We start from the raw sequence: 14,406 nt of genomic DNA, 5'->3' as shown, positions 1-14,406 counted from the left end.
TGTATTTATTTACATTATGGGTTTATATTTACTAGTTATTATAAATGAAAATAAATAAAATGATAAAATTTTATTTAAAATGCTATAAAAATTGCTATTTAATAATAATGTTATTTAATGTCAGTATTAGGCATTATTTATTGGTAGTAAATGTGTAATTTGGATGAAAAAGTGAGAAAAAAAGAGACTGCGTTTGAGGTGGAATAGAAGAACTCGCACTCCTTCAACTTCCTGATTGTAAAGGAGCTTGAGCTACTGTTCGCGAGCGCTTCGTAAACAGCTGAAGATCCAAATGAGTAAGTCTTATACCACTACCATTTACACAAGGGAACTCATTTTATGTTACGCAATTGAAACTGTAGATGGTTTTACCCGCTTTTGCAGATTTTTCGGGAACTCCCACATACGCTGACTGAGCGACAGTGTTTACATTAGTTTTCCAGGGAGCTGCTAATGCTAACACAGAGCGCTCATAGCAAACACTTCTCGTCTGCTTTAAATACTTTCTTCAAGTTGATTTCTGCTCGTATATATTGTTTTATCTGCCGTAGTGCAGAACTAATACACTTGATTTAGCTTTTTTTCTGGTTTAAATAATTGAGTTGTGTCAGTTCGAGTATCGCTAACCCAATTGTTTACATCCACTAATCACAGTTTCAAAGGCTGAATTTATCTACATGGCCATTGTTATGTTTAGTAAACTGTATTGCTGTATTGGATTTAACTGACCTGTTGTTTATTTGTTGTAATAAACAACAAATAAGCCTGTGACAAACAATGTCACGCATTTCGTTACTTTTGCAATGTAACTTTTTCATCGGTCAAACTTGAGGTTAATTAAGTTACATAGGGTTGTTCATGACACTTTTGACGTCTTAGACAATTGAAAGACCGTTGTGTGTTTTTCTTTGCAGTCCAACACGATGAGAGCAACATTGGGTGTGTCAAAGTGCTGAGATATCAATGGTTGCAGGAATGAGTTCTTCAGATGAGTCTTTAAAGCGCCAAAGGAATCCTCACAGGACCTGTCGCACAGACTCTACACAAGTCAACGAACCAGTTTCAGGTGGCACCGAATCAATTACTCATAATAAAAGAACCACAGCACCTCAAGATCTGATTCTTGTGAAGTCATGTGGAAGGAGAGCAACTGAGAACAAACCACAAGCAGCAAACCAAAATGCTCCTCCTTGTTTACGGAAATCAAGACGCCAGGTTACAAATATAAATGGATGTGTATCTAAAAAGTCACATCAACCTGAGCAGGTCTTGCCTCGAAAAATCGCCACCCCCAAATATAAAATAAAGACAGCTTACAAGGGAAAAAGAAAAAAGAATGTTGAAGCAAGTGAGAAAAAGGTAGCTGCTAGCAAAGCTAAATTGGATGTACTAGACAATTTGTGCTCAGAACAACACTTAAGCTTTCAAAAACCTAAAAGGACACATCATCAAAACTCTAAACGAACTCAAAATCATCAGACTCCTTCTGATGTTTCGACAGGTGTTTACACATGTACTACATTATCTCCTTGTCGTTGCAAGGAGGATTCATGCTGCCACACTAACAGACCACAAGCCCCATTACAGGACAGACTCCAGTTTACCTCTCTCCTCAGCTCCACCTCAAACTCTGACCTCAAGTCCCTGTCGCCACAAACAGGTCAGAATAGTTGTGTACCACATAGTGAGCCGGATGTCTTAAAGTCCAGCCTAGAAAAGGTTTGAGTGAGCATCATTACATTTTTAATCAGTAACTTTTGTTTGAATACCTGGAATAATTATTCCTTGTATTTTTTAGAGACCTCCAACAGATGCCTCACCATCACCTCAGAGAGCCACAGGGAGGCCGAAAGGCAACAATAATAAAGTACAAGAGGATCCAAGTTCTTTTTCACCAGTGAAACACAGCAGGGAGTCCACAGAGTGTCCTGTTGAATACCCAAAACGTTTTCTCCACAGCTCCTCTGACCTCCAATGCTTATCACCACAAACAGCTGAGAACAGTTGTGCACCAAACAATCATCAGAATGCCCGAAAGTCCAGGCTAAAAAAGGTCTGAGTGATAGTCATTAAATCTGTGTTGATTGATAACTTGTGTTTTAAGTTTTTGTGACAATTATTGATCATGTGGTCCTTTTTTAGAGACCTCCTGCAGACGCCTTACCATCACCTCAGAGAGCCAGAGGAAGGCCGAAACGCAACAATAATAAAGTACAAGAGTATCCAAGTTCTTCTTCACCAGTGAAACACAGCAGGGAGTCCACAGAGTGTCCTGTTGAATATCCGAAACGTTTTCTCCACAGCTCCTCTGACCTCCAATGTTTATCACCACAAACAGCTGAGAACACTTGTGCACCAAACAATCATCAGAATGCCCGAAAGTCCAGGCTAAAAAAGGTCTGAGTGAAAGTCATTAAATCTGTGTTGATTGCTAACTTTGGTTTTACATTTTTGAGACAATTGTTGATCATGTGGTACTTTTTTAGAGACCTCCTGCAGACGCCTTACCGTCACCTCAGAGAGCCAGAGGAAGGCCGAAAGGCAGCAAGAATAAGAAAGTACAGGAGCGGCCAAGTGCATCTCCATCAGAGAAATACAGCCGGAAGCATGAAATGCCTCTTGTTGAATCCTGCAGCCAAAAACATCTCAGCTCCCCCTGGAACTCCCACCTCCAACCCCTGAAACCAAAAACAGATGACAATAGTTTTGCGCCATACAATGATCCAAATGCCAGAGAGTCTCAACAAGAAAAGGTTTGTGACCATTATTTTAATTTTGCCATGACAATTCTCAGAGTGATTTACTATGGTAATGAATATGTTTATGGCAATGTTTTGTGTTTAGTCTTGACTGAATAGATCTGCTACGCTGCTGCTGCTTTGGTTATTGGTGCAAAGCAAGTAACAAAGCCTTGCTACTGCAAGTATATATATACAGACGGCTGTCAGAGAATATTTGGCATAACGTACATGTAACCCCTATAGCAGATCTACTTTATACCTGGTGGAGGAGGGCATCCAACAACGTGCTGCAGATTGCTAATGCAAACAATACAGAGGCATTTAAATACAGAGAAGCGAACTTATTGGCTGCTGAGGTGACGGCAACCAATCATCTGTACCATGTAGTTAGAAGCAGATTGGATGAAGCTTATCTGCCTGCATCACACTAGGGATGCGCGGGTCGTTTTTTTTTTACATGCAGGTCCCGCTTTTATGAAATTATTTGACCAGCCTGCCCTGTCCAGCTAATACCTATTTTTACAACCCGCCCGCACCTGTGACCATTAAACAGACCCATAGGCAGTGTATTGCCAATGAAAACAGCCTTTATTTAAACCTGAAAGTGCTTGAAAACATCGCCCTGTAAACTGGCAACAACAATGCTGGAAGTGCCTGTTTTGTGGCTCTAGTGTTTGTATATTTTTTCACATGAGCTGCACTTCACATAGCCGATACTGCTGTTGTCTGTTGCTGCAACTATTTCTGAGAACTGGTTCCAAACATTAGATGTAGCGCCTGACTTTTTTTTTTTTTAAATGATGTAAATTCCCGACCTTAATTTCTCCTGAATCTCGTCTTTCATCTTCACTTCCATTTCTCAGTTTTTGTGGCTGGCAGCAGGAACTGCTTGGTGTTTGGTATTTGTGACTTTGCTATGTACTAAGCCTTCGTATTGTAACCTTATCAAAGAACTGAATAGAATATGAAAATATGTATTCCCAAATATTTAATATAGGCTATAGACAGTTGCACGCAACATACATGCATTTAAAATTTTTTTTTTATGACCTAACCCACCTCAACTCGGGGCTCTGTGGGTTTTGAAATAACCCGCACATCACTACTGCCCAATAGAGTTTCATGACAGACCATTGTATAAGTATTGATTGCAAAATTCAATTTAAGATTCCTGTAATTATTATTGTTCATGTGCTGTTTTTAGAGACCTCCTGCAGATGCCTCATCATCAACACCGTCAAGACCCAGAGCTGGCCCGAAAGGCAGCACTACTAAGAAAATACAGAAGAAGTCAAGTATCTCTCCACCAGTGAAATGCGGCAGGAAATTCACAGAGTGTCTTGCTGCATCCCACACCCCTAAACAGAAAAGGCTTCAGTCCAGTCCTCTCCTTAGCTCCACCCCAAGCTCTCATCACCTACCCCTAATACCATTAAGAGCAGACAATAATCCAGCACCAAATGCCACAAAGTCTAGACTACAAAAGGTTTGTGTGATCATTATTGTAACAACATTGATTGCTAACTTTTGTTTGAGTTTCTTGGGACAATTATTGCTCGTGGTGTTTTTAGAGACCTCCTGCAGACGCCTCACCATCAACACCTCAGAGACCCAGAGGAAGACCAAAAGGCAGCATGAATAAGAAAGTACAGGAGGGGGCAAGTGTTTCTCCACCAGTGAAACGCAGCAGGAAATTCACAGAGTGTCTTGCTGAATCCCACACTCCAAAACAGAAAAGGCTTAAGTCCAGTCCTCTCCTAAGCTCCACCCCAAGCTCTCATCTCCAACCCCTGACACCAAAAAGAGAAGACAATAATCCAGCACCAAATGCCACAAAGTCTAGACTAGAAAAGGTTTGTTTGATCATTATTGTAACAATATTGATTGCTAACTTTTGTTTGAGTTTCTTGGGACAATCATTGCTCGTGGTGTTTTTTAGAGACCTCCTGCAGACGCCTCACCATCAACACCTCAGAGACCCAGAGGAAGATCAAAAGGCAGCACGAATAAGAAAGTACAGGAGGGGGCAAGTGTTTCTCCTCCAGTGAAACGCAGCAGGAAGAGCACAGAGTTTCCTGCTGAAATGCAAACTCTGAGTAGTCCTTGCTCTGAAAACCAGGAACCAGAGCCAAATGAGTCAGGTATATTTGTATATTTCATGTATATCAAGTGAAATATCAGGCATAAAACAGACGACTGAGGGTGCTTTCACACCTGTGAATCGATTCAGTTGTTCCGAAACAGAGATTACAAATGTTACATTGTTGCTCTTTGCTCTTGGAGCGGTTTGCTTTCACACTGCAAAGTTTCTAATCGAACCAAAAGAGCTAAAACAAGTCACGTGTGAGTAAACTCTCCTCACATTGGTCAGAGTGTCAGGGTTTATTTTGCAGCGTCCCACTTAGCTGTCAGGAGAGGTGGTGGTTTGGTGGTGATTGACAGGGTGCGCGTGCGCGACGTGTCTGAGGAGAGACGCAGTGGGGAGGGGTGAGAAGGGTGACGACGATGCCTATTTGAGGACCGGGAGGGAGACGCGAGATTACCGGGAGATCATCACTCATTTGCGGGCATCCGGAGACTCGCGAAACTTCCTGCCCTACTCATAATTCTCTCTTCATATAGCCGTAAGCCTATTACATATCCATAAAACACTGTGATATAACCGCGCTCGGCTCGGATCGCTTTCTCACTGCAATCGAACCGCTCCAGGGTTCATTTCAATCGAGCCGAGACCACCTCATTCAAGCGATCTCGGAGCGATTACTTTGGCGCGGAACAGAGCGCGATTGCCCTGTTTACATATGCCAATCGAACCGCGCTAACTGGGCAAACGAGATACGTTCCGAAACAAAAGTGTAGGTGTGAAAGCACCCTAAAGTTTAAAACTGATTTTTAATACTATAAATTACACAATCAAATGTGATTTTAAATTTCCAAATAAACTATATTAATAATGTAATTATATCTATTGTTATATATTATATATAATTATTAATATATAATTGTTTATATATATACACACACACACACACACACACACACACACACACACATACATAGACTTATATATGTATATATATTTATATACACACTCACACACACACACATATATATATATATATATATATATATATATATATATATATATATATATATATATATATATATATATATATATATTATATTATATATTTATATATATACATGCAGTGCTCAGCATAAAAAAGTACAAATCTATCACAAAAATTCAAATTTTTTAATAGGAAGCTATACAATATTATATTTGTGCATATACATTAGATTAGTCAGTACTGAAGCCAAATCTGGAGCTTATCTAACAAAATAACTTACGATGGGGGTCCAAAAACTAGTACAGCCAAGTTTATATGTTATAGAAAAATATTAGTTTATATGTTATAGAAAAATATTAAATACAAACTAAAAAAGGAAAAATCAAGAGAAGCAAAAAAAATTGTAAAAATTTGTACATTTTTTAGTCATTTTTTATTTAATTGTATTATCTTTCAATTACTAAATATGTTTAATGAAAAAAAAATTATTTAAATAAATATATCAGTTTAATAGATGCACCAAAATACATTACCTATATTCACTGAGAAATGATAATATTCATTTTCAAAATGGGGTGTACTCAGTTATGCTGAGCACTGAATGTTGTATTTTTTACCTTTATACCTTGCATCTATGCTTCAAATGTTAAGGTCTTTACTTGTTGGGCAGTAATAATTTTTTTACAATATTTAGTGTAATTGTATATATTAATTTTATTTAGTACAGGTCAGAATAAATGTTTAATTAAAATTTTTACGTAAATATGTCTATTGCACAGAATGATGATCTTCATATTTCATATTCACTAAGCTACTTAAAAACTTAAAATAGACTTGCTTACATTAAATGAGCTTTTAATGCATGTAGATACATTGTATTTAATGTCAACACCTAAATTGGACCTCTTGTCTTTGACACAGATAAGCTTAGTAAGTCAGTTTGTTATATGTTTTCTGTGTTTTTAATAATGAGTCGCTGTAATCCAGTATGTGCCCACAGATCAAACCATGTCCTCTGACCTGTCCATTGAGCTGAGCCTGCATGAGGATCCTCATCTTCTCAACCACTCACTCTTCATGCAAGAGGAGAAAGATGATCAGGATGATGATGACGATGACGAGGAGCTGCCCAGCTTTTTGGGGCAGGACAGTAAAAGTGAGTGAGCAATAAAAGTGTAGATAAAAATAGCATTGGCCAGTGCTTTAATTTACTTGATTTTTTAGAGCCTTTGTCGATCTCAGAGGGACTTTGTGTGTGGTGCAAAATGTGGAAATACCCTTACTGGCCTGCGGTGGTAAGTAAAACCAATTTTGTGCAGTTTGCTTTTTTTTTTTAGATTGTAGGTGATGACTAAAGTGCTCATCTGTATGACAGGTTAAAAGTGTAAATCGCAAGAACAAAAAAGCCAGCATTATATTTATCGATTGTGACCTAAGTGACCAAAAAAGAGCTAAGAAAGGGTAAGAATTCATCAGAATTCATTTATATAGTCTGTTGTACACCACATTTATAGGTCTTAACATCATCTTCTTTTTGTTATCTCTAGGTTTACTGTGTCTCTGAGAAACTTAAAACCGTTTGATTGTGAGGACTATGAAAAATTGGTGGTAAAGTGTTTAAATCTTTTTCACATCATTTTCTTTTTGAGTGCTCGCTTTCATATTTGTGTTATTTGAAATGTGTTTGTGGTATTAAGTATATTTAGTACACAATACATGATATTTTTAATGATGTGGTAATTATTCTTTTTTTCACAATTACAAATAATCTTAAATTTTCCCACTGTTTTTAGGATATGGCAAAAGAGAAGTATGGCAGTGCCATAACCTGGTCTGTTGAACTGATTTCAGACTACAGAATCCGCATTGGTATTTATTTAGTTTCCTCCTTTTAGAAGTGCATTTAAACATCTTAAAGGTGCCATAGAGTGCATTGATTCAGTATGTTAAAATGTAAAATATTTACATTGTAGGTATGTGATTTGGGTAAGTTAAAACATTGTCCACAAATGATTTTATAAGCTCATTTATAACAAAAGCAATATCTCCCAGAATGAAAACAAATCAGTTTTGATCGTATTTGCAATGGGTTTAATATTAATTAGCTTTGCTCCGCAGCTTGTGTCAGTGCCTGCTCTCTTTCTCTCTCTCTCTCACACACACACACACACACACATACACAGTGTGACACATACTACATACATAGTACAAGCTTAAATAAATCTAAAAATATGGAACAAAAAATATTATTGTTTTAATCTCACTAGGAAATGATGTGGCCTGTCAAATGCAGCCTTGAGCATGCATATTAATGATCAAGTGTGCCATGTAACAGTTAGTCTTTGTTCCAATTGGCCTGATTTTCACTAGAATTTTACATTTACGACATTATCCATGGTATGTCATATGCATGTACTGAACTCTAATTTTCAGCTATGCCTGGGTATATCCAGACTTCCATTCTATGGCATCTTTTAATGAAATGTTTATTAAAAACAATTTATTTACATTTTTTTTTTTCTGGCAGGTTGTGGATCTTTTTCTGGCTCCTTCATTGAATATTGTGCTGCTGACATCAGTAGGTTTCCTTTCAATAGTGATTTGATTTTTTTGTAAATAATATCAAATTATGGAAAAAAAAAACATGCTTAAATATATGTAATTCAGCCCATTCTCATTCACCGCTGTTGATTTAACAGACATGCTCCTTTGATTAAATGACTTCAGGTTGCCCGGTCAGAAGGAAGTACTCTGAGGGAAAATCTGTGCTGACCTTTCCTAGTCAGGAGATTCTGGGTGAGAAATGTGACATCTCTGAAAATAGTGCAGAGGACATCTGTGCAGAAGACCAAGATGAGCTCCTTTCGCAGAAAAGGAACCTGCCTGACCGAGCCAAGGCAGCACGTACCCGTGCCAACGAGCAGTTGGTGGACTTCATAATCAGAGGAAAAGTTGAAAACCATTTGCTGGTAAGATTTTTGCACATACAGTAGTTATTTATATATTCACAATTCAGGAATTTGTAATTCACAATTTCTCTGAAATGCTAAAGACACAACTAACCTTTAAGTCTGGTGTTCACAGGCCATCATCAGCGAGTCATCTGCATGGATGCAAGCCCTCCAGAAGCCTTTTCGGCAGGTGGTTTGCCCAGTCCTCTATTTGGAGGACGAGGGGCAGGTTGATAAGGTGTACCAGTATCTGCATGATCTCTGTGAAACTGCACCTCAAATAAACACCTCTCCAGAAAACGTCCAGGTGGTCCGGGTCCGCCTCATTCTAGATGTGCTTCTGCCTAAGGTAAAACATTCGGATACTAGAAGTCTATTTTGCTTATTAAGACTGCATTTCATGTTTACTGAGCATTTGTTGACTAAGAAATTATTTTTATTTATAATGTAAACACTTGCACTGCTTGCAATTAAAAAATATGATAAAACCTTTTATAAACCTTTTAATATACCTTTTATAACTAAGGGTAAAACCTATTCTAAATGATTTATTTTAAATAATTCATGCTTTTATTACGTCTAGGTAGAATTACTGTAAGTCACTATACAGTATGTCTGCAAATATTTATTTATATCTTTTCGTAGGACAACACTGCAGAAATGACTCTGACACAATGAAAAGTAGGCAGTGTAAAGTGTGTATAGCAGTGTAAATATATTGTCCTCTCAAAATAACTACAAATACAGCCAATAATAGCTGAACCCCTGGCAACAAAAGTGAGTACACCCCTAAGTGAAAATGTGAAATGTCAATATTTTGTGTGGCCATCATCATTTTCCCACATGGTTTTAATTCTCTTGGGCATAAAGTTGACCAGAGCTTCACAGGTTGCCACTAAAATTCTCTTCCACTCCTCCATCACAACATCATGGAGGTGGTGGACATTTGACACCTTGTGCTCCTCCACCTTCCTTTTCAGAATGCCCCAGAGGTGCTCTATGGGGTTTATGTCTGGAGACATGCTTGGCCAGTCCATCACCTTAACCCTCAGCCTCTTTAGCAAGCCAGTGGTCATCCTGGAGGTATGTTTGGGGTCATTATCATGCTGGAACACTGCTCTGCAGTCCAGTTTCCTGAGTGAACTGCTTCAGTATGTCACAGTACATGTTAGAATTCATGTTTCCCCTCAATGAAATGTAGCTCCCCCATGCCAGCAGCAATCATGCAACCCCAGAACATGACACTCCCACCACCATGTTTAATGGTAGGCAAGACACACTTGTCTTTGTACTCCTCACCTGGTTGCCGCCACACACACTTGACACCACTTGATGCTTCCTTCTAGGACCACAACCATGCAGACTAATTTGATGCAGTGTGCAACGTATGATCTGAGCACTGACAGGCTGACCTCCCACTTTTGTTGCCAGGGGTTCAGCTATTATTGGCTGTATTTGTAGTTATTTTGAGAGGACAATATATTTACACTGCTATACACACTTTACACTGACTTCTTTTCATTGTGTCAGAGTCATTTCTGCAGTGTTGTCCTATGAAAAGATATAAATAAAAATTTGCAGAAATGGGAGGGGTGTACTCACTTTTGTGACATACTATCTATTTGATTAGTCAGACAGCTTTATACCATTTGCAGATAGTTCAAAATGCTGCTGCAAAGCCTTTAATGAGTACCAAAAAACAGGACCATGTCACACCATGTCTTATGCTTTACGCACTAATTGAGTCACTTTTAAAATTCTTCTCTTGGTTTTTAAATCCCTAAATGGCTCTGTGCCTTCTTACCTGTCAGAGCTACTGACTGAACATCAGCCTGGTCAGTCTTTGTGGTCATCAAACCAGAATTATTATGCACCCCGAAGTCAAGGTTGAAATGCAGGGGTGACCATGCTTTCGCTGTAGCTGGTTTTTAAATCTAGGTTAAAAACTTACCTTTTTGATTTAGCATTTTATCAGTGAGAATTGTTTGTAAATTTGATGTTGACATTGACAACTTTTCCAAAAATAATGTCATCTACATCTTTCAAAATTAAGTTGTGGCTGTATCATTTTGGCAGAACAGTGTTTTATAAAATAGCAAAGGCACTTCGACAAAAAAAAACTTTTTGTCAAAAACTAGAGAATAGCAATGATTGTAGCTTAAAGAAAAGTTACAACAAAAATGTTTACAGAATACAGCAGTTGACATAACTAATTGCGAACAGGATTACCACTAGTCTCACTGGTTCTATGTGTAATGCACAACTTTGCTTCATTGATGGGTTCTGTTTTTAGGCCATTATCTATGCCATTGCCGGAGTCCACAATCTTTCCCTGGAGAAGGCCGAGGAGAAGTATCACAAAGGGCCACGTTTTAGTAACAGGTAATATTGCAACAGAAACCAAACTGTTTAAAATATACTCTTGAATGCCTAGTTTTAATGTTATCAGACAACAATTTTTTTTATCTGGAGAGACTTTAAAGGAAATATTTTTAAGTGAATCCTTAAAAATTGCTAGATTTTTTTTTATTTAAAAAAAAAAAAGTTATATTTTTATCTTGTGTATTAATTATTGTTGAGGATGTAGTTTTATTGTTATGGATGGATGGATGGATATATATATATATATATATATATATATATATATATATATATATATATATATATATATATATATATATATATATATATATATATATATATATATATATATATATATGTATGTGTGTGTATGTATATATATGTGTGTGTGTGTGTATATATATATATGTGTATATATGTATATATATATGTATGTATGTATGTATGTATGTAAATATATATATATATATATGTCAATTGTTGTCAATTTGATCTGGTTTTGCCATGAAAATGCCAGAGAAGCTAATATGTCAATAAATACACAACTGCCTTGTCCTGGAGAAACTGATCATCTCTCTCATCTTTTTAAAACAGTTTTCTTTCATTGTGTTTTAGAGAAAGACAAGAGTTTGACATGATGATCGAACGCCAGATGAAGCTTAAGGAAATCACACAGCGTCATAGACGGTGACTGCCTTCTGTTTTTAATGAAACATGATTTTTTTAAAGAAACATGAGAAACATGTGGATGTTGTTATTTAAGAAGCCTTCATTTAACCAGTATCAAGGAAATCAGTTTAATTATGGGTGAATTCCACAGCAAAATAAAATTAGCTTTGTATATAAATTAACTTGGTCATAATCTGTTTTATACTTGCTGCTTATAATGTGTGCAGTGTGTATGACTAACTGTTTGTGCTACACATAAATACAATATTTTAATAATACTAATAATAATTTGGCTGTTATTTGTAAGAGATCATAGCAAAATGTTGCATTTACAATTACTCACCCGACAGATTAAAATAACATAGCACATTGATGCTTTTTTTGTTTTTGTTTTTTACTGCATCTTTGTTCTGGTCTAATGTACATAGTGATTTTATACAGGACTTCATTGGTGTTTATCAATAAATCTTTATTTTTCAACACACGTTATATACTCTTTATTTTTGTAAACAGTGACGTTTTCTGGAAAGAGCTTCTTTTCATAATAAAGGAACAAAATAAAGCTCGTTTTACAACTCTTCTAAAGTAAACAGTTGAGTTTTATTATTTTAGAATCCAATAGCTGATTTCCAGGTCTGGCTGGAAGACAATTAGCTTAGCTTAGTTTAGCTAGTAGTTACACTGTGTACTAATACTGATGGAAAATGAAAAGTAGCTTTTTTCCCCTAGGCTGATTTATACAGTGGCCGAGAGAGCTAAACATGCTGCAATTTAAGAAAACACATGCAATTACAAAAAACACCAGCAAGTTAAGAGGTTCATCCGCTTGACTGTACACATGCTGCAAATCCTCACAACACACATTAAAAGCATGCTGCATTTTCCCACAACAGAAACATTAATAAAACACTCTGCATTTCTCACAACACAAAAAACAAAAAACAAAATACAACGCAAATGTTTCAAGTGAACCCAAAAACGTGACGGACGCCACTGTGCCGTGACTAGTTTTAATGTCCCAATTTCCATGTGATTAGTATTTATTAGCCTAAATAACCATAACCTAAATAGCTGGGTCCGTCACGTTTTAGGGTCTCCTTAAAACATTTCAGTTGTTTACAAATGCAGCACGTTTTCGTTAAATGTTTGTGCTGTGAGAAAATGCAGCGCGTTTTATTGAAGTTTGTGTTGTAGTAAAATGCAGGCTGTTCTTTTTATGTGTTTGCGTTGTGAGGATTTGCAGCATGTGCCCTGTCAAACTAATGAAGATCTTTTCTCGATATGCTGGCGTTTTTTGTAATTGTTTTTTTTAAATTGCATCATGTTAAGTTCTCTCGACCATTGTGGATATAGCTAGATACTATACTGTCATTCCGGTGTAATAATCAAGGAACTTTGCTGCTATTCTATAGCTGTCGCAATGATATTACACAGCTCCTGAAAACCTTGAAACCATGGAGACTTTTTCCCTTCATTATCGTTGGTCTTGGTACACAATAAAACTACAGAGGCGTCAAGGTTTAAATAGGAACTTTTTCAAAACTAATTTTTATGCAAGATGCTAATGGTCTAAATTGATTCAATGATCTATGCTAAGCTAAGCTAAAAGTGCTCCTGCCAAACCAGGCAATCGGCTAAAAAGCAGTAAATCTGAACTGTTTAACTCTAGTGGGTTTTTCCAAAAAAAAAAAAAAAGTGGAGTGTTCCTTTAAACAGTGTTATGTAAAACAAAAATTAAATACTTTACACATTCTGTACCAACTCCCACAAGTTGTGACTTTCTTAATCTAACTTTCCAGTAGGTCTGTTTACTATGAATACAGTGCACAAGGTCAGAACTTAGATTTACATATTTAAACAAAACTTTAATCAGATTGAATGGAATGAAACCCAAGACAACTCCATCAATAAACTTTGAGGTATATGAAGAAGGTGTGTAGTGTTTGTTGTTGAATGGCCATGCACTGGAATCATGGCACTTTAGGAGGATGTGACGGTCTTAAGTTTGTTTGAGAGTATTTATGTGCGCACAGATCTTGAGTGCAGGTCCCAGTTTGAGATTCATTGCGCTCATGAGGTGATCCTCTGTAAGCAGAAGCAGAGCCTGTCCATCAATCTCCTGACAGCCAAACTCTGCAGCCACATCATGACACCCTGAGGACAAACGGAGAAACGCAGAGATGAGCAGTATTTTAAATATTATTATTACATTACAGGGTTTTATCTTGCTTCAAATTATCTTTAGAATAAAAGAAATGCATAAAGGTTAGGAACCACTTCAGGAAGATGGTATGTTCATTTTCATTTTTGGGGTGAACTATGCAAATTAGTAAAAAGCAAGGTCTACTCTTTGCTAAAACCGAGTGGTTTGAACAATACTGGCAAAGTAATATGAAGTGAATTTAATTGTTATCAGTTTGTATTAATAGAGACTTAACTAGTCATAAAATGGTTCATGTTGCCTGACAGGATTTTCTAACAAACTATTTTACATTTACAAAAAACAGTTTAAAAATCCTTTCACGTTTTGGCCATTTCAATATAAACAATAAAAATGGCTAAAATGTGACCTGACACCACCTTTTTTATTTATTTATTTTTTTGCAATAGTCG

At 36.8% G+C, this 14,406-nt stretch overlaps 2 protein-coding genes across 5 annotated transcripts in view; one reads left to right on the top strand and one right to left on the bottom strand.

The window, feature by feature from the left end:
- The first annotated feature begins 233 nt into the window (after positions 1 to 233).
- On the top strand, positions 234 to 12,277 carry si:dkey-127k13.1. Its single transcript, XM_087241136.1, has 18 exons — positions 234 to 296; positions 915 to 1,719; positions 1,799 to 2,053; positions 2,143 to 2,397; positions 2,487 to 2,753; positions 3,946 to 4,227; positions 4,313 to 4,594; positions 4,681 to 4,882; positions 6,813 to 6,968; positions 7,037 to 7,107; positions 7,188 to 7,273; positions 7,360 to 7,420; positions 7,606 to 7,681; positions 8,340 to 8,390; positions 8,540 to 8,781; positions 8,897 to 9,112; positions 11,057 to 11,145; positions 11,740 to 12,277. Exons 2-18 carry the CDS (start codon positions 964 to 966, stop codon positions 11,813 to 11,815), a joined length of 3,423 nt encoding a protein of 1,140 aa, XP_087097262.1. The 5' UTR covers positions 234 to 296; positions 915 to 963; the 3' UTR covers positions 11,816 to 12,277.
- Positions 12,242 to 14,406, bottom strand: part of phc3a (polyhomeotic homolog 3a) — a gene marked incomplete in the record, with an annotated part of 27,746 nt that continues 25,581 nt past the window's right edge. For all 4 annotated transcript variants that reach the window (NM_001443288.1, NM_001443290.1, NM_001443289.1 and 1 more), the window contains 1 exon segment: positions 12,242 to 13,947. In NM_001443288.1, the coding sequence (NP_001430217.1) occupies positions 13,793 to 13,947 (155 nt within the window).

This window comes from Danio rerio, chromosome 2 (genome assembly GCF_052040795.2).
Source record: "Danio rerio strain M-AB ecotype USA chromosome 2, GRCz13ab, whole genome shotgun sequence".
Lineage (NCBI taxonomy): Eukaryota > Metazoa > Chordata > Actinopteri > Cypriniformes > Danionidae > Danio > Danio rerio.
Note: the sequence above shows the minus strand (reverse complement) of the source record. Positions and strands in the feature narration are given on the sequence as shown.

Excerpts from the sequence above, each read along its gene's own strand:
- si:dkey-127k13.1 (XM_087241136.1), top strand. The coding sequence starts at position 964 with ATGGTTGCAGGAATGAGTTCTTCAGATGAGTCTTTAAAGCGCCAAAGG. Across the intron at positions 4,595-4,680 it reads CAAAGTCTAGACTAGAAAAG|AGACCTCCTGCAGACGCCTC; the intron begins GTTTGTTTGATC and ends GGTGTTTTTTAG. Across the intron at positions 6,969-7,036 it reads TTTGGGGCAGGACAGTAAAA|AGCCTTTGTCGATCTCAGAG; the intron begins GTGAGTGAGCAA and ends TTGATTTTTTAG.